The following is a 20,199-nucleotide window of genomic DNA, read 5'->3' as shown; positions in this document are numbered from 1 at the left end:
GTTGATTTTGTTTTTGTAACTTCCAAATTTGCCCTGTCTCAAAGAAGCTTCAAAGGGATTCTGAAGCTGTAGTTGCCCAGCAGTTTTTCAGATAAAATAAGATACAAACAAAATACTCTATAGAAGAAGATAACAAACTTAATTCTCGGTATTGATATTGAACAATTGTGCAATAGTGGATTTTGGCTTCTTTTTTTTTTACCTGTATCTAACTTTTATGTGACCACATGTGAACAAAATCTTGGAATGACCTTGTTATTTCTGCCTACAGCTTCTTTGAAAGGTTGTGTAACTGAAGCCTGGAAGCAATTCAACCTTTTCTTGTTCAGTGATGATAAAGGAGTAGGATCCATTAGTGTTTCTTTAGAACTTCAGTATCTTTGGGTGCTATGTACTGTGTGTATCTTGAAAGTATTATTAGAGATGCTAAGTACATTGACATTTTTAATTGCTACTGTAATTTTTCTATATTGCTTTTAACTTTACAAATATTGTACTTTCTAAAGAAGCAGGTAAGATCCTGATGTGAAGAACAGTAAAGAGCTAGAAAAATCAATGGCAACTATGGCATGACTTTTAATCATATGGTAGCCATGGTACCTTTTTCTTTTGAAGACCAGATTTACAATGATGATCAAAATACTTTTGCCTTTTAAAAGTAATGCCCTTAGCGGGGCATCTGTTACTTTGATCTGTTTTCATTTGCTGCTGAAATTGTTTCCTTTTACTCTGTTTGTAATCAGGACATAGTACAGAAAGGATAAATTACTGATGTTTCTGATGATACACTTATCCAATTGGAAAGTAAACTAAGTTATCAATCAAAATTGCTGATCTAATTCTTGTGTGTTGATGGTATACTGTCTTGTAAAGAAAAATGTTAGATGTTCTTCTAGATTAAAGGAAGCAAAAACACATGAGTGGCTGTACAGGATCAGCTCAATGACCGTCTAGTCCAATATCCTGGCTGTGATAGTGGCTAAGAGCAGATGCCCGAGGCAGAATATAGGGAGAATCATGAACATACATGCTACTTTCCTTTAGGCTTTTGGGCTCCCAACTGTTGTTAGCTTAGGAACTTCCAGAGCCTGATATGGTTTCTCTGGTTTTAGGCATTGTTAGTCATCCTCAGTGGGTTTCTCATTCATAAAATTCTTCACTCTCTTCATCAGGACTGTACAACATCCTGTGTCAAGAAGAATTGCAGCTAAATTACTTATAGCAGCTTTGCACCTACTGGTGTCCTTCTGATATTACTTGGTTCTTGTATTGCAAGAAACAGGTAACAGTACATCTTCTAAACATCGTACATACAGTCATGATTTTATACATTTCCTCTTGTTACTGTCACAGTGGTCTCTTTCACAGACAGAATATATTTAATGGGCTTAGTTGTCCCTCTTATGGAGACAGTTCTGAACATTGATCAGCCTTGTCCCTTTTGACTGCTTTCAGCTCTATATGTTTGAGGTAGGCTGTACATGCTATTTGAAAGGTGATCTATGTATTTCTGTAGTGATCTAACAATTGTATTTTGGTTTATATTACTTTCCTTCTAATGACACAATAATGCAAATCTGTCATTTGCTTTTTTGACTGCTGCTGAAAATTGGGTTTGTAGATTCATGAATCTGTGAACCATAGCTCCAGGATCTTGCTCCTGAACAGTAATGGTATGCTGAGAGCCTCTTATTTCACATAGAAGTTTAGGGTTGTTTTTTCCCATTTTTTTATGCTGAATTTCATTTGACATTTCATTGCCCAGTCATTAATTTTTGTGAGGTCCTAGCTGTGATGTCAGGAACATGCCATTCTGTCTGTATTGTATAGGCTTCCATGCTGGGAATTGGGTTTATGCAAAAACAGCCTAATAACATTGCAGAAGAATGCACATCCCATCAAAGCATGTCTAAGGTTCTTGTCACAATCTAGATTTCCTTGGTTTATTATCTTTGGAATTAATTACTTTGCAAACACTTTGAACAGCTGGACAGGTATTCTAGAGACACTTCATTAATTAGGATTAAGATGACCAGGCTTATGTCTTGAAGGCAGTTGACCAAGATTCAGGGATTCCCTGTCGGAGATCTGTTTGCTGGAAATGCTAATGAAGTTTTGGGTCTCCTATCCCTCAGCTGGGTGGTTCAGGGTTCCTTCTCTGTATGTTCCTGGTTCTCTGGTCAGGAAAGTCACTGTGTGTATTTAAGTTGATTCTAAGGTTGTTACACTCAGTAAGACAGGAGGAAGCACACTGTCTGCTTGGTACAGCCAGGCTTAAGGAGCTTAAGCAGTAAGGTCTCTGTCACCTGTTAAGGTGATGTAAAGCAGTGAATGGGATGCACACATTATGAGCATGATGAATTCTCCTTCCCAGTCATTATACTTTAATTTCTGAAATCCAGTATTTGCCTGATGCTAAATGGGAAAAGAATAGCTGCTCTTTCTGGATTGCATTGTTCATGGTAATTTGTTAGTGGGAAGCAGTCTTTTAAAAAAGGTTCTGTTACATGGGGATAATGTTTTGCAAGGTTAATGAAATAATCTACAATGAGTACTTCATTATGTTCATTCATTCTGTGTATAGAGAACCTAAAGACAGGTGCAAGAATATTTAAATTCATAAACTCATCAAAGGAACTAATTAATTATGTGCGAAGAGAGAAGCAAACCTATGCCTTAAGTCTTTCCTTCCCTTCTCTGGGGGAGAAAAGGTTGCAAAGAAATAATAACATATTTCTAAAAGCAGTCATCTTGAATATTTTTTAATATTGGTATGAAAGACTATTGCATGTTTCATACTCGCTTGGTTGCTTTTCTGCTTAAATGGCTAGATTTTATCTACCTAAAAATGTTCTTACACTTACATAGCATATAGACAATATATTTCTTTGTTAGAAAGATACCTGATTTTGAATTTAAATGTAGTCTTGACAGGTCTTCTAAAAAACTAAGTAGCCTAGAGGACTCTATTAAGATAATTGTATTACTGATGATGATGATGGAAGTCCTCTGAGATATTTCAGTATGTTTATTTATATGTTACTATGCTTGGTTGCCTTTATTACATTTAATCATTCAGAATATTTTTTGAAGGGGCTTCATTTCTAGGAAGTTTTTTGTCTATGCAGTTTGAAGATGTTAGTTTTCACTTTGATTGCACTGTTAATCTGAGTAAATGAGTTTGTGGGGGTTTTTTTGGTTGGTTTTGGTTTTTTTTTCCCCTTAACTTCAAATGCTTCTGTGTCCTCCGTAAATTTAGCACCATGTTACTTCAAAAATATTCTTAATTTTTTTGAGAACTTTTCTTACAGACTTGTTCTTGAATTCCAGCTTTAGTGCTCACAGAAGATAAGGTGCCTTTTTCTCTTCCAACTGCCTTTTAATCTAGACAAATAATCTTCTCTTACAATTTGATTGATACAGGGTTTTTTTTTCAACAGTTTATAAGTGCCATAGGACCTCGGCCTATATCAGTTGTACCAGCTGCTATACAAACATGTAATAAGAGGTATTTCAGGCCCCAAATCTTTAAAATGTAAATAGGTAAGACAGACATGAGGTAAATAGCAACAAATCTATTACTGGCACATACAGGCTAATTGACCTGCCATCCTTTTCCACTATTTCCTTGCTGAGGTACTTTATTTTAGCATCTAATGTACTATGTATAAATAATTTCTAGTCTTTGATTATGAATTTTTTCACACTTCATTTGCTCCCTTTCGTTGTATTCACCCTTATTCTAAATTTAACTTGCAATTCTATTTTAGTTAGTTCACCAACCTCAGGAAAGAATCCTTACTTATGCTGCATTTGCTATTGTTACCATCCTCTTCAAGTGTAGTGGAGTCTCAGAGAAGTGCTTAGTGTGCTACGTGTTGTCTCTGCCCTGCCCCTGGGAGCCAGAGTGTTGATGCATTCCTAGTAGCTTTGCCCGGAGCACTGCTACCTGTGGTCTCTTGTATAATAGTCTTAAGCATGTTTTTGAGAGAGCGAAGGAACTGCATCTTAATGCCCACCTGTAGTGTGAAGGGTGAAGTGGATTATATTGCCTGAAACTCTATCTACTCTTGTGTTATTCCCCTCTTTGTTGCTGCAGACAGCAAGTTTCCAGAATTCTGCCTGCTTTCAGCAGAATACAAGATCATTCTTTTTTTCTAGGAAAAAAAAAAGGCATATTCTGGTTTGGCAAGCATACTCTTTCCTGTCTTGAGTTGTTTTTTTCTCTTTTTTCTGCAAGCTGAAAGTACTTTAAAACCGTTACAGTATTCTTAGGAGAGGTTGCCTACCAAGAGGATTTTTGTTTTGAAATTTCTATCAGGCAATGGATTGATGAAATAAACAAATGGGTTGAGGGGGCATTTAGTTTTCATATTTTATGCTCAAGTTGTGTATTTCCAAAACCTCTGACATATCTCTTGGGTTATTAATTCGTACTGTTACTCATGTAGAGAAAGAAGTTATAGTGTTTTTATATTTTTTTAATATGTGGTGGTTAACCTTGACTAAGGGCCAAACACCCTCTCCCCGCTCCCCAGCTGCTTGCTTGCTCCCCATCTTAAACAGGACAGGGGGAGAAAATAGGTTGAGAAAGCTCATGGGCTAAGGTAAAGACAGGGAGATGACTTAGCAATTACTATCACAGGAAAAACAGACTAGACTTGGGGAAATTAATTGCATTTACCTCCAATCAAAGTAGATTTGGCTAGTGAGAAACAAAACCAAAATTAAAACACCTTCCCCCCTGTTTTCCCCTTTCCCAGCTTCACCCCTTCCCTCCCGACTCGTGTCCCCCTGAGGGGCGGCGCAGGGGCTGGGGCCGGGGGTTGCGGTGGGTCCCCCCCAGCCCCTCTGGGCCGCTCCTCCCTCCTCCCACGTCTCCCTGCTCCAGCGCGGGCCCTTCCCCGGGCTGCAGTCCTTCAGGGACAACCTGCTCCCGCCCGGGCTCTCCACGGCCGCAGCTCCTGCAGGAAATATCCCCCTGCTGCGGCCCCTGTGGGGCCCTCCCCGGGCTGCAGGGGGGGTCTCTGCTCCAGCGGGGTCTCTCCAGGGCTGCAGGGGATCCCTGCTGCGGGCCTGCACCGCCTCCCGCCCTCCTCCTCCTCCTCCTCCTGCTGCTGCTCCCTCCTCGGCTCCCTCCTCCTCCTCCTCTGCCTGTGCCGCCTTCGGCCCTTTCTGGAACCTGTTTTCCGCCATCTTGGCTGAGGGGCTCAGCTGTGTCCTGCGGTGGGGCCGTTGGAGCCGGCTGGGACCGGCTGGAACCGGCTGTGTCCGGCACGGGGCAGCCCCGGCCTCTCCTCATAGAGGCCGCCCTGCAGCCCCACTGACAGCACCTGGGGATGGACACCAAATATATAGTAGTAGGTAAGTTTCATGTGTCTTTAGAAAACAGTAGTAAGCAGGTTTGTACTGCTATTGGATTATAAGTATTTCTTCTGCAGAGAAGAAGCAGTTCAACCTAAAATCTTATGCTGTTTTGCATTTCATGTGACATCATATTGCCAGTTACCTGTAGAGTGCCTTGGAATACAAACAAACTTCTGTAGTGTCCTGGCTTCAGTGGTAAGGTTACTTAAGGGTTTCCTTGCCACAGGGTTTGAGACCACTGTAGTTGTGATGCACCTGTTGAAAAGTGTATATTTTTGTCACCTGGATCAGGTCAGTGATTGTTGTACAGCACAGTGTTACAAGGGAGCTGTGGATTAGAATGGCACGGAAGCTGTCCCATGCCAGCTCTTTCTTCAGTGCTTAGTCATTGGGTTGTAAATCTACAGGTTTAACCCCCTTAGTAAACTTTCCCTCATTCAAATACAAAATTGTGTGGGATTTTTCTGTGCAGTGAGCTGTGAAAGTGGCTAATGAAATTAAATTGACAATTTACTTAACATTTGAGAGGAGAGAGGAAATGCCGGTAAGAGATTTTCCTCTGTTGTGACAGCAGTGACTGTGATGTTGGAAAGGCAAGCTGTGTTTTTGCAGTTACCATGGAAAAAGTGTTGGTCATATGCTGTTACCATGGAAATAATCAATGTGGATTCTAGAAATTAGGAAGATTTCTGGACAGAGTAGAAAGACAATTGTTCTTTTTATAGTGAAAGGCTGCTGAAGCTGTTTGACAGTATGGATTGATGAAAGAAAACTGTGGAGGATTTAGCATCTTCATATCTTCAAACTTCATGAGAGAAAATAAAACATATGAAGTCTCAAAAAATATAAATATCAAGTAATTTAAAACTTCTGGTGAACTGCTTCATTGTCTAAATTTTTCAATTACCTATTTTCTTCTGCCATCATTAAGTTCTGTAGCCTACTAGAGCTTTTAACAGAATGTGTTTCTCCATTGTATTGCAGAGGAGCTGGACAATGTCTAACCAACTTTGCTGCCTGGTCAAAGAACAGGAAAAGCTAAATAATAAAAAAAAATTGCTTGCAGCAGAACATTAATTTTTTTTGTCCTCTCACAGAGAAGTTCCCTTCTACAGTCAAAGTTGCGAAGGTGTGAGTCCTTTGAAGTATAGCACAGTGCCTGGCACTGGGCTCTGTGTTATATGCCAAGTTTGAGAGCCACAGACTTGAAACAGAAAGTTTGACCACTACAATGGTTACCTTAGACTTTCCTCTTAGCCTGAAGCAGAACTGGTGTTTCCTTTGCTATACCTCCTTTTGCAGGTACAATTTAGAGATTAAAAAATTCCCTCTTCCCCAAAGAAAATGTTTAAACTAACCTTTGTCTCCCCCCTGCCCCCGCCCTAAGAAAATGAAAATAGAATGGGTTTTTAAAAGAAAATTAAGCAAGGCATTAGTTGTATGTCCAAGATGTTGTTTTAAGTATTATCTATTCCTTTCTCAAAGAAAGGAAAACCTGTGCCTTATATAAGATGGAAAATCTGACTAGTGCTTTGCAATTTTTAGTGCTTGGTTCTTTTAAGTTTTTCTTTGCAATTTTATGCACCAGTCAGTGTCAACTTTTCTTCTAAATATAGAACTGGTAAAAATAATTCATCAATTTGAAAACAATATTTTTCCTGAGGTAAAACTTTTTATTTTCATTAAAAAAGAGTAGATTTCAAAGCCTGTGATCGAATGTATTTATGATGAGTTTTGCTGGCAAGCTGTCTTTGACTTTTTAGTGTATTATTGCCTCAAAGCTTAGGCTAATAAGTATGTTTGCTTTAATATCAGTTGGCTTTTAAGAGATGGTAAGTGTTGGTCTAGGAGTGGTTTAATACCTTGTTATTTCTTGTGCAAGTTAGAACTAAAATACCTATTAGCACATACAAAATTATTTCGTGCTCTCATCTCCTTTTTCCCTGGTGTTCATGGGCTAGCTTAATGCATGATTTAATGTAGTTACATTGTAAGAGAAAAGGCTTTCTCAATTTTAGTTGAATACTAATAAAAACTACTAAGTTTAGCAGTTGTGTTTTCCAGTTTTCCCAGATAGTCATATAATAACTCATGATTGTGTTCCCATTTGTAGCAACCCTATTCAGTCTTACCCCTTCTGATTTTGTATCAGTTAGATGCTGTTGATTGATTTTTCTGCAGTGAACCCACATGGAACAAATACGTTTTAATATTTAATATTAATCAACACTCTTAATTTGAACGTTCATAGATATTAAAAGAAGAATTCTAACAATGAGGAAAACCAGGCTAATGCTGCATACCTTTCAAAGTAGTACAACATGCCTTTGTGCTCTGATTACTCTCAGGGTTGTTGGGGTTTTTTTGATACTGTTTTTTTTTTTATTTGGTTGGTTTGAGGATTTGGTCGGTGTGGGTTGGTTTGTGTTTTTTTTTGGTGTTTTTGTTTTAATGTATAAGTCATTAACTAGCTAACCTGGAAAAGAACAGCAATGAAGGTGAAAAAAGAAGGTGACTTGAGGTTTGGCATAGGTGATCTTTAAAGGTCTCTTCCAACCCAAACCATTCTATGAAAATGCATGGATTATCATACAAGCTAATAATCAAAATACAAACCTTTGGGAGGTATAACTGTAACTACTGTTGCCTGAATTTGAGACGTCATGATGCCATCTAAAAGATGGAACAGGTATTACAAGATGTATTTCTCTTTGATAAGCCCATGTGAGTCACTTTAATGTCTGTCCCTTAAGAGTAACTTATTAAAAAATTTGCTACTGAACAGTCCGAAGCAGTGTTTGCACATGGATAAACACATTTATGCACAGTAAGTTTTGACTAATTTTTAGTAAAGCTACATTGCACAGGGAGGGTGTTCTCATCTGCCTCTCCTGCTCTCCCCCAGTAATATACAACAGGATATTCAATGCTTTCACAGTATGCTTGAGCAAAGATATAACATTGGAAAATACAGTGTTAGTCTTTCACTATTAAAATCTTGCAGACTGTCCGTTGAGGCGTGCTTGATCTGTGCTGTCTATCTGAACATGGCTGTAAACTGTAATCTGAACGGCAAAGAGTAGTTCCATTAGATGGTTGGCAACCCTGATTAATTTAGGTAGACTGCAAGCTGTGTGGTTCTGAAGATTCATTAGGGGCTGTGTTGTATTTGGATCTTAGATCTAATGAAACTCTAAATGCTTGGTCTTAAATGTGTAGTATATAATGTCTGATCACACACAGCTTTTTTTCTATGCTTATACTGCCTGGTTATCTCACTATAATTCCTTATTTAGAATTGCTGGATTTAGTGACTAAAGGCTATATCTACATTTAGATGATGCAGTAGGAATAGATTGGTAGGTAGAAGCACTCAGTGCTAAAGGTCTTGCATTACATTGTGGTGTGATTCAAGTATTCTACCTGACGCCAGACTTATTTTGGCCCTCTGGATAAAATATCCCCTCCACATGTGTGATACAAATTTGTCTGAAGGACTGCTTGTTGGGATTGGAGTACAGTACTTGTACTCTGGGACCGAAGTCTTTAGTTTTGGTTTGTTTAATCCAAAAAGAATCTAGCTTGCATGCACTGAAATTGCTCTGCAAACCCAAGTAAGTGGGGATGATGATGATATTTGCTTCAAAATTGTGCACCAAAACATAAGGTGTGGCAAAGTCCATCCTAACTGTTGCACAAAGACTTATATCTAATGAACATTAAACATCAATGTGACAACTTGTGCTGTGAGTTGAAGGGGAAAAAAGGTAATTTTTCATGCACTCCACACAAAAATGAATAGATATTTGATTTAGCTACTAGTTCTTTTGCTTCTGTGTGAAGGTCACCAGAACCACCAAAATAATTTTCCTTTCCTTTAAATTTCCCTCCTTAAAATTCCTTTCCTTTAAAGCACTGAGATTTGTTTCTGCAAGTTGATCATTCCTTCCACTTCAGTGGTAGCATCTGATACCATCTTTCGAAGAGTAGTACCTTGGCCCTTGGGGAGCCAGTAATACACTGTGGCAACTGCAAGAATGGCATCTTAGACATCTTCACTCAGCTTTTGGCAATCCTCTGCAGAAGTCAGTGGAAGCCTTGAGAATGTCGTGGTTTAACGCTGTCTGGCAACTATGCACCACACAGCTGCTCACTCACACCCCCCTTCCACCTTCCAGTGGGATGGGGGAAGAATTGCCAGGGTAAAAGTGAGAAAGAAACTCATGGGTTGAGATAAAACAAGTTTAATAATTAAAAAAAGAAATAATAATTAAAAAAAAGTAAGGAAAAGAAAAAATAGAGGAAAATAAACCCCAAGAAAGACAAGTGATGCAAATGAAAACAATTGCTTACCACCAACCGACCGATCCCAGCCTGTCCCTGAGCAGTGACCCCCCTGCCAACCTCCCCCCAATGTTTATTGCTGAGCGTGACATCATATGGTCTGGAATATCCCTCTGGTCAGTTGGGGTCAGCTGTCCTGGCTGTGTCCCTGAGGCGGAGGCTTGTGCAATCAAATTAAATGGGTGTTAAGCTCAATGAAATTTATTCTTCAATCAAAATTGTTTAGATCTCTGAGAACATTAGTAAACCACAGGTTCGGTGATATAAAGGGAAATTGATACTGCACAACTGACTTAAGAATTCTTAAGCTTTAGAAATGATGACCCAAAATGTGCATATCACTAACCTAAAAGATGAGTGCTCTTAACCTGCAGGAGTTCCCTTGGGTGGCATCCCGACCCAAGGGCAGACTCTGACTGCAGACCCGCTGCTCTGAGGAAGGCTGGCCTGGTCCCCTACCAGCTTCTTGTGTACCCCCAGCCTACTCGCTGGGTGAGAAGCAGAAAAGGCCTTGATTCTGTGTAAGTACTGCTCAGCAGTAACTAAAACATCAGTGTGTTATCAAGACTATTCTCAGCACAAATCCAAAACAGGCCCATAGAAGCTACTATGAAGAAATTTAACTCTATCCCAGCCACAACCATTACAAATACACAGCATCAAGTTAGGCTTTGCCCATGTGAAGTACATCAGTGTATGTGAATACGTATTTTGCTGTAAACTGTAAAGGTTATTGACTTTCTAGGAGGTGGATGATGTTGATGACAGTTGGTGATGGAAATATTAATTTCCTGAGAAACAGTAATCTTTGTTTTCACTTTTTTTTGTGCATATGAGATAATTGTAAATTAAAAACTGTTAAGTTTTTTTTTTTTTTTTGACTAGTAAGCCTCCTGAACCAGCATCTTCAAATCTGATGTTTATCATAGTGTGTCTTTAAGGCTGAACTAAGGTGCATTTTAAAACTCATTAGTTAGTGAAGGAAATTGGAAGTAAAGAAATATGGGGATATGCCCTTTGTTTTCTCATTTGGATACCTGTGAAGTAGGATTTTAATGCAGCAAAACCATTTCGTGCTCCATCTTGTTCTTCTGGTTTCTTCTTTTGAGGATTGTATCCTCAACAGGTCTAGATTCGAGGTCATCCATGGACTTAGAATGTGATATTAGCAAATATAATTTGATAGGAGCAATTTCCAAAAAGGCATATTGTTTGGGTTTTGTGTATTAATTTTGTGTTTCCCATATGTTTAGATATATGTGTCTGCTGCTATATATGAGCTTTTGCTTGTATTTAATTGGTGTTTGTGGATTGCAGTTGCTCTGCACAGCGTAAAGGAATTAAATCCTGCTCTTCTTTGGACTTTGGATGTAAATCTAAGTAATAACAAATTATGACTCTAGTTTTAATGTATGTTAAAGCTTCATTATTTTAATTTTCTTATTCCTCTGACTTTTTTTGATTCAACAGTAATTTTCACACGGTTTAATGGTTTGTGCTTACAATGTACCTTTGGTAGGTTGAGAAACCCAAATAGGCTGCAGTGCATTTATTTACCTTCAAGTTATACAAGCTTGTCAGCAATAAAAGATACTACTAAGTAGTCATATTGTCTTTTATTGCTATACTGTATGCCAGTACACAGACTGCTAGTAAATACCAAACTGAGGACATTCCTCTAAGGATATCCATTTCTGTTAAGCTTTTTGTTGACTATTACAATGTAAACCTTCGTTTCCATTATGCCCTTTTTATACATGAGAAATATTTTATATATTTTTACATCAGTAGGTGGTACAAAACATGACTTCTCTATTTTCTATTCTTTTCCACAGTATATACTTGAAAAAGGAATCCTCAGGCCTCATACTGAAAGTTAGTTTAAAGATATTAAGCAGTTGATAGGGTCACTATCATGGAAAAGCAGAACCTTTTATCTTTGTTCTTTTCTAATATTGTAAATATTAAAAGTAGTTTTGAATTATTAACTCTGACATCTCTGGTGTGATATTCCAAATGCAGTTACCTTCCTTTCCTGTGACCTTCACTGAATTTTAGGTGTATTCCCGTTTGGGTTTTTTTGGCTTCTAGAGAAAAATATAGAAAAATAATCTTTACCTTTTGTTTTGCCTTTTTGTATAAAATGTTAGTATTTATTTTTGCTTGTCTTCTCTCCCTCTGATAATACAGATACAGATTCGTTGGAATAAAATGTAACATTAGACAAGCAAAAGTAATTTTATTTATTCTGTTTCCAGATGGAATCAGTGTTAGTGGACTTCCGCTCTCCAGTCCTTTTCGGCAGGTTGTCAAGCCAAGAGTAGAGACTAAACCTATTAATCCACAAGAAAGCAGCAAAGTTGGTGACTTCAGTCATGTGAAGGTAAGTCATTGACATCAAAAGAAGTAAAAGATGTCATTTTCATTGTACTGTGTTATGGTTTGTTGTGTGATTAAAAAGTAAAGGTTTCTTTTTCTCATAAATATTTCCTTTTTTTTTTTTAAGAACAGCTTGTTGATCTGTGTTTGGATTGTTATATTAGAACAACAGAACAAAAAAGGTGAAATAAGATCAGGCTAACAATAGAAATTGTAAAGAGTTCGTTACCAGTATGGTATATTCAAGGAACTGTCAGTTCTTCACCTCATGTTGCTTTCTTAAGCTATATACTCTGCAGGAAGGTGCTTCTCCATGAATTTTTTGTTTTCTTATATTAACATGTATGGAATGTTTTCTACCTTCTAAACATTTTGGGATCAAAGTCTTATCTTCACACATCCGGTAGTAAGCCTTTTAGAGGTGCTCATATAAGTAATAAAACAGAATAGTTAAAAGAGCCAAAAGAAAAGTAAAGTAGCAGGATGAAAGACCAGTTGTGTAGGTAGAAGTTGCACTGAGAGAGTCTTCCCAGGAGTAAGCTACTGTTTGTTTTTCTGTTGAAGATCTTACCTGTTGAAGATGTAACCTTCTTGTTTTGAGCAGTGAAATAAGAACATCTTCATACTGGCCAGATTTGTAGAGCATATAATTTAAGATGAAGATAACAAAGATTGTAAAAAATGTACTGCAGCCCTTCATTGGTCTCTTCCATAGCTTTGGTGAATGTTTTGCGTGCCTTGTAGTATTTGATATATTTCCTACATGGATCTGTGTTCTGCATTAGTTCATTCAGTCAGAATTTAGATTGAGTGTTTTACAATGCAATATTTGGCTTAGCATGTCTTTGAGAAGGAAAAATAGGCTTTGCTTTTCACAGTAACTTGCTTTGCATGTGAATTTGCTTTCTTCCCAGTGAGATTATTTACAATCCTATTTGATCAATAAACAGGTGAAGCTATTAATTTTTAAGTACGTTTGTACCATTAGCACTGCTAATTCATCATCATTTGATTCTGCGGTACAAAAAGGATGATGACAGCATATGAAAGATGATAAAAAATTAGTAAAGCTTTTCTTTGTATTTTATGACACAGCAAGGTGTTTCCCAATTGCTCATAAATATAAATCAGCATGATTGAGGAAACAGTTTGATTTTTAAGTGAATAAAATGTCCAGCATTAATTTTTAAGTTTAGAACTTTGTGTAGAATGTCTGACCTATAGACACTTCTGACTTATGGAAGTAAGAGGAGTATTATTTCAAAATCAGACTAAAAATCCAGAAATGCAGAATTTCTTTGCACCAAATACATGAAAAAACCTTTTGGTGCACTTTTTGCTTGTCAGCCAGTTGTCCTGGCAACCAAGAAGTCGCAGGTTCGCAATGATCTATGTGATGGTATTACAAGGATGTTGGAGAGCTGTAAAGCAAGAACTTGGTTTTTAACAGTGTATAGTGAAACAGTCTGGTGAGAATGCACAAGCTTGATTCTCTTATTAGGTTTATGGAATAAATTTTGATTTAATTAATTGGTATTTTGTGATGGAAAGACCTTGCAGGTGATCAAAACTATGATCAATAGAGAATACACATTCCAATAGCATCAAGGGGTTCCTTGCTCAGTAAATTTGTCTGTGTATTGAGCCTGATTTGTATCACTGCTGTACAGCTCCCATAGCATGCCCCAAATTAACAATTTACTGTGTTAACATCTATTCTAAAACAACCTTAATCACTAACCTTGCACTTTTGGTAATGTTTAGATGAGATGATTTATAGAGGGGGAAAAATAAAACCAGGGTGTTAAAGTAGCCAACAGGATAAAGCTCTGGAGGAAGCCTACAAAATTATATTTCTAATTACTTACATTATTATCATTCTGATAATGTATTTGCAGACAACATCCATCATAGGAAAAATATGTCTTATATTTTTCCAATATTTCTAAGACTAGTCTATTGTAGATGAGGAGAGAGAAAACCACAGTAAGGTATCACCATCTGTAGAGTGATTTACTGCCATGGCTCATTCCAGTTTAACGAATGACCATTTCTATAACTTCCATTTCTTTTTACCATGTTAATATACTCATAAATAATAATCTTATCCCAGTTTGTCCCGATTAAACTACTATAAACCAATAATTTGATCTACCTGGATTAAAAATGGTTATGAAGTTGAGATGTGTTTAGAGTATCTTAGAAGTATTTTTCGATTCCCCAGACTATCCACATAATTAAGTCTCTATGTACGTGGACATAGATAGTTGGTACTGGGCAAATGACCAGAAGAAATTGCCTATCATAGCTGAAGAGATTGCATTTGTCTATTTAGATGACTATATTAGATCTGATTGATAGTCATTCTGTGATAAGGTATTATATCTAGCTTTTTCCCCTGCTGTCTACTTCTTCTGTTTAATACTGTCTGTTTATTTCTGTTTGTGACTTCTCCCTACATTGACAATGCTCTTTAGTAGATAGAAACGTGAGAACCGCCCGTAGCTTAAAATAAGAGCTAGACAAATTCCAAATAAATTATCAGGCAGTTATTGTAAATAATTGAGTCAATTAAGCATTTAAAGATACAATTAGAATGTGTTCTGGTCCGGTTTTCTTGGTTGGGTTCTGAGGAATTTGCTGTATTTTTGTTTTTGACTTGCTTGGGTTTAGCCTGGGTATCTTTCAGAGTACATGAATATATATGTTTGTAGTCAAATGCAAATGCTTTTGCTCAGTAAGAACATGGCTGTCTAAAATGTAGCAAGCTGGGATATATACAGGAGAGATGATCCAAGGGTCTCTTTGAATCCGAGTCTCAAAATATTTGATACTTACAAATCTTTCTGAGTTCCCTAGAACCTCCTTAAAAGATACTTCAGTTTCTCTCTGTTGCTGCAGAATAATTCAGCACTTGTGGGCTATTGCCTGTGTCCTGTGCAGTGCCATTTGGGATGATTGCTTGATTATGTTTTAAGGTTTATCTTGTAATAGTCAAGCCAATTAAAATGGTTTGACAAAGACTAATGTAAGAAGCAAGTAGGAGTTTTTAATTTAAGAAACAAGATTGATCTTAAACAATTTGTATGTGTGGTGAAAATGCTCTTCTGTCGTTTATTCATGATTTAGCAATAAGTGTCTGTTGTGAATATTGAGGAGTAGTAGTTATTTTTCAATCCTGCATGCTGTGCCTAAGCTAGTCTTCAAATAAAGCTGAATTTTTGGAAATGAAAATTAATGTAAATCAATGCTTCTCTTGTTGCTGATTCTGAAATGTCCTTGATCAGATATTTATAAGTCTTAATGCTTAAACCTTCCCTCCCTACTTGTTTGCCTTACAATTTTTGTGCTTCAGTCTTGGATATTGCCAGTATTGCAGTTGAAGTTCTCTGCAATCTACGTTTTCAATTTTGCTACAGGCTGTCTTCTAATAAACTAGTCACTGGCTTCTGAAAATGACTGTTATAATGATCTCATAAATTCAGTATAAAAATTGCTTTATGACCTCATCATAAAGCTTGTTTATACCCTCAAGCTGAATGGAATATCACGGTGTAATATTATGTTCAGATGTACTCTTTTCTACTGTTCATTACTGAGTAGTTGTGGTAAGCATTGTCTAAAAGTCTTGGTCGTTCTAGGGTGCATCTGTATGGCAGAGTGAGTTAGCCCCTGCTTAGCTCTGCATTGCTGTGGTTATACTGGTATGTGAAATAGTCTATTTTAAGGCTGAATCTATTACTTTTTTAGTAACACTGCAGTGTGTTTAGATATTCAACTATTGTATGTCTTAATGCAAAAGCTGCAGAGAGAAATTTGAACAAATATCATAGTCTCTCAGCAAACAATGTGTTATTTTTAACCTAGGGATTTCTGTACTGGTTTTCATGCTTGGAAGCTGAGATTATTTGGCTTAGTCTGGTTCTTCTTAGTGATGGAAGAAACACACTCTTACTCCATGCCACATATTATGGACTTGAGGCTTAGAGATCAGTCTGATCCGAACAAATTTGGTCCGTAAAGTCACAGTGATTACCATCACGTAATCATAATTCATTGGTAGTTCCTTTTTGTCACAAGGTGAAAAGGAGAATTATTCATCAAGATAGCTCGGTTCAACATAATGTCCATGGTTTCTTTGGAATAAATCTTCTGGGATTAAGAAATGCTACATGACACTAACTGGACAAAAGACCAAATCAAGAGTTGAAACGTAGAAGTCTCTTCACTGGGTGAAGAAAACTTTGAAAGCATATTGTGAGTTTTTTAAAATCTTGGTTTAAGTTGTTAAACAGAGACATTGATTACTGGCCATTGTTTGGCAGACTGAGGGCTGGTTTATAAGGGCCTTGGCTGACTTATTTGTTTTGGAACTTTTATGTTCAGGAGAACTTGCCTCTGCATACTGCACATGAGCTGTGATTCCAGAGATTCAACTGCAGAAACTTGAGAGGTTTCAGTAATCTCATGGAACTCCTCTGTTCCTGCACTATCAGTAAATGGTAGGAAGTGTTGAAATACAGTATGTAGTGCTAATCTAATTTAATACACCATCTTTACTGTATCTTTTCTGATTTGATCAGCAGTGTATTAAAATGAGATACAGGCTTTAATTTGATTTTTTCCATGCAGTTCTCAGGCTCTGCTCTTCTAGTATGTACGTATGCTGTTAACTGAGATAAACTTTATATTGTTGATGCTTTAAGCTCAAACTCCTTTTACCCGTAAGCTTTAAATCTATTCTGTGTTTAAGCCCTTAAACTGAACAAATTGGAGATATATTTTTTTTTTTTAAACTTTTAAATAATTCTGGATCTTGCTTAAGTTAGTGGACATGATGAATCTATGGAGCACAACTGAAATTTAGATTCCTTCTTTTTGTTTGGCTAAATGTAAATTTAGGAATGAGATCTTAGGCGCAAACATATAACCCAAGTTAGATGTTCTACTTGCACACTGTCCTATTCTGGAATTCAATACTATGCTTGTAAATTCTGTGGCCCTGAGTTCTCCTTCAGTATGAAACACCTCAAGTATTATGAAGAAAAAAAAAAAAGACAGACACAAGTCTGTGTCTCTGTTTCCCTAATAACTTTCAAGCTTGTAAAACAGAAGGTAAAAAATCCCAAAGCTTTTTCACTTCCCAAGTTGATTTTTATCAAAATAATACATACCTTTTTTTTTAATAATTAATTGACATTTGTGAGGTAAGTACCAGAAAGCCAGTCACATTTCGTGAAGTCTGCTCGGATTGGAGCCATAAGGCAAATCAGCTTTTTCCAGATCGGCAAGGTGGTTTTTGTTGCCTTCCTGGCCGAGAATTGCAGTGTCCCTTGAGATAAAGTGAATAATAAAAGTAGAGTTGTTCTGCAAAAACAAGAGTGAGGTGGATTCTTGGTAGCTGGTACCTGCCTGGCAAAATTTGATGTGATCTGGATTTGGACGAAAGCCTGCAGTTTTTGAGCAGTCTGGGTCTAAACGCTCTTAACTTTCCTTCCCTGCGCAGTTTGGCATTGCTTATATTCCTTTAAGTGCTTTTGGGTTCTATAAATAGTTAGTTGAGTATTCAGCACTATTTCTGCTCACCAACCCTCTTCCTCTTCTGTGAATTGTTCCATCAAGAAATGAACACTCTCTTGTGCCCTAGAGAGGATTGTACTTCAGAACACAAAGAAAATATTTTACTAAAGCTATTCTCCAGAGCCATGGGAAAAATAAGTTTGCTACTCCCTCTGGATTTGAATAAATTCAATTCATTCATCTCATCTGGTATTTTACATTCAGTATTATCACTGTAGTAGCTGCAATTTCAGTTGAACACATTTTACAACTTGAGGTACTTCCTATTTTTGCCATTTTATTTGACATGAAAGAAGCATTAAAATTTTTTTATAGTATTGATAGAAAAATTTTGGATAGATTCACTATCTGCCTGTCAAGTGCACCATTTTCTCCAGACTTTTTCATTGTCGCTCAGTAAACAAGAGATGATAGTCTACTTACACCCAAATAAATCCCTCATCAAGGGTAGTTGCAGCAGGTGCAATCTACTATATAAACCACACTTCATCTATTTTTCTCTCTTGTCTAAATATGAATAAAGAAAAATTAAAGTTGACATCAACACAATAAACAGAGCTTACGTGAACAGTAACAGACTGCAGTCACGAGATCTTCTTTCCCCAAGGAGTCATCCATGGCCACCGTTGGCCTTGTTACTCAACTACAGTAAAATCCTATTGCTATAGTTAGGACGTGCCAGGATCTCTTGAGACAAACAATTTCTGGTAGTTTTTCATCAGCTTGCCAGACTATATTTGAGTCATTAATATAGTCAGTGAGTATCAACAGCAGACGTCAGCCATGTATATCTGTTACTTGTGTTCACAGTGTTCCAATGCTGTCACATTGGAAATATTTCAGACAAAATGAGTCTGAGCAACTGTTGTAACTCGGAAGGTAACAGTAGATGAACCCATTTGGGGATGGGAATATCCCAAGATCACTGTGAAGTCCGAAAATTACTTTGGAATGTTGATCATGGTAATGCCTAAGAAGTTCTCTCTACAAATAAAACAGCAGTAAGTGGTTACTTCCATAATGACATTATGATGAGAAAGCAGAAAATCTTAATACTGAAGTGGGTTTATGTAGGAGGGCATTGGCGTATAGAAAGTGAAGGAAAAAATGATGGGGAGGATGACTGGGTTAAGGTAATGGAGAAAAAGAAAAGATGGGCTTATGTGAAGACTTGCTGAGGTGGAAACTTGAAGTGGGGAGGAGGGTGGAACAAATGTTTAGAATAGGGTGGTGAAAGTCCAGTCAGCCCTGTAAGAAATTTTAAGAATAATTAGAAATTGAGATGTTTGTCTGAATGCTTTGCTTGCATTGGATGATATGTTTCCTCACGACAGCTCTTCCAGAGGACAGAGATGAGCTGTAGCCTAGAGCTCTCAGAATGTAAACTGCAATGTGCCACATGGTCAAGTGTCACAAAGTCAAAATACCTCTGGACATATATATATACTTCAATTTTGCTCTTGTGACTCCTTGCATGTTTAGTTTTCCTCTCTTCGTGAGAACAGATGAGGTAGGTCAGACACGGGGTTTAGACCAAAGACCACTCTTTATTTCAGGTGCCTTATTTACTTGTTTCTCAATCTGTGTACATTTCTACTGCTTGTGTTGTGGATCCTCTGGCAATCAAGAGATTCTGCAGTAGTCCTCATGATTGCTTCTGCCTAATGGAGAATGTTTCAGCACCAAGAGTTAAGAGTGCGGTTGATCAGCCCTCTGAAGACTTGCTCTACTTATTAGACTTAGTTCACAAGAATGAACTGCCTTTTGTCAGTACTCAGCCTCCCTGCTCGCACTTTGGATTTGGTCTGAATGTCCAATTTAAAGTGTTTTTTCATCTCCTCTGCAGGTGGATTTTGATTCATTGTATGTGCTCCTAAAATGAGAGTCTATCATCCAGGTCTGAATCAGAAGCCCTGTAGTATATTGGCTATCATGCTATGCTTCAGCTAATAAACCCTTTCTTTGAACAGTGCTTATTTTATTCATAGCGCTATCCTTCTTTGACTACATGTCTTCCAGTTCTTAACTGACTCATGTTCAGTCATATCAGGTTCTGGACAGAGTGAGCTCAAGTATGTTTGTGAAACAAGCTGTAGGTAAGATTTAAAAGATTTCTTTTATTCCTAAGTGTAGAAAATCTTCCTCTGCAACACAAGAATTCTTCCAGAATGACTTACCTGAAAATGTGGAAGAGACTTTCAAGTACTGTTCTAAGTAGAGACTCTTTCAAGCATTTGATATTTAGATTTCAATTATAATGGAAATTCTGCATATTGTGGACATTATAAACTCTAGGGCCAAATGTATTTCCACACTTCATCCTTACAAAGATTTGTGGAGTATTTTCACCCATTGAATTTCTGGGTATTGATTAACAGAATTTTGCTGTGCTCACTTTTACTAGACTCGTGATGATAATTTCTAGTGTTTTAACTTAACCAGAAGTGTGGAATTGGCTGGGAGGAAGGCAGCTGCTCTCATGGGAGAACATGGTGGCAGAAGCTGGAATGCACCAGAAAATAGAACTGG

At 37.4% G+C, this 20,199-nt stretch overlaps 1 protein-coding gene across 4 annotated transcripts in view; it reads left to right on the top strand.

Annotated features, from left to right (window-relative positions):
• Positions 1-20,199, top strand: part of TRAPPC9 (trafficking protein particle complex subunit 9) — a 522,448-nt gene that overhangs the window by 92,628 nt on the left and 409,621 nt on the right. For all 4 annotated transcript variants that reach the window (XM_069780118.1, XM_069780115.1, XM_069780116.1 and 1 more), the window contains one exon: positions 11,970-12,094. In XM_069780118.1, the coding sequence (XP_069636219.1) occupies positions 11,970-12,094 (125 nt within the window). The remainder of the gene's footprint in view (positions 1-11,969; positions 12,095-20,199) is intronic.

This window comes from Haliaeetus albicilla, chromosome 3 (genome assembly GCF_947461875.1).
Source record: "Haliaeetus albicilla chromosome 3, bHalAlb1.1, whole genome shotgun sequence".
NCBI classification, from domain to species: Eukaryota; Metazoa; Chordata; class Aves; order Accipitriformes; family Accipitridae; genus Haliaeetus; species Haliaeetus albicilla.
This window is presented reverse-complemented; position numbering and strand designations above follow the sequence as displayed.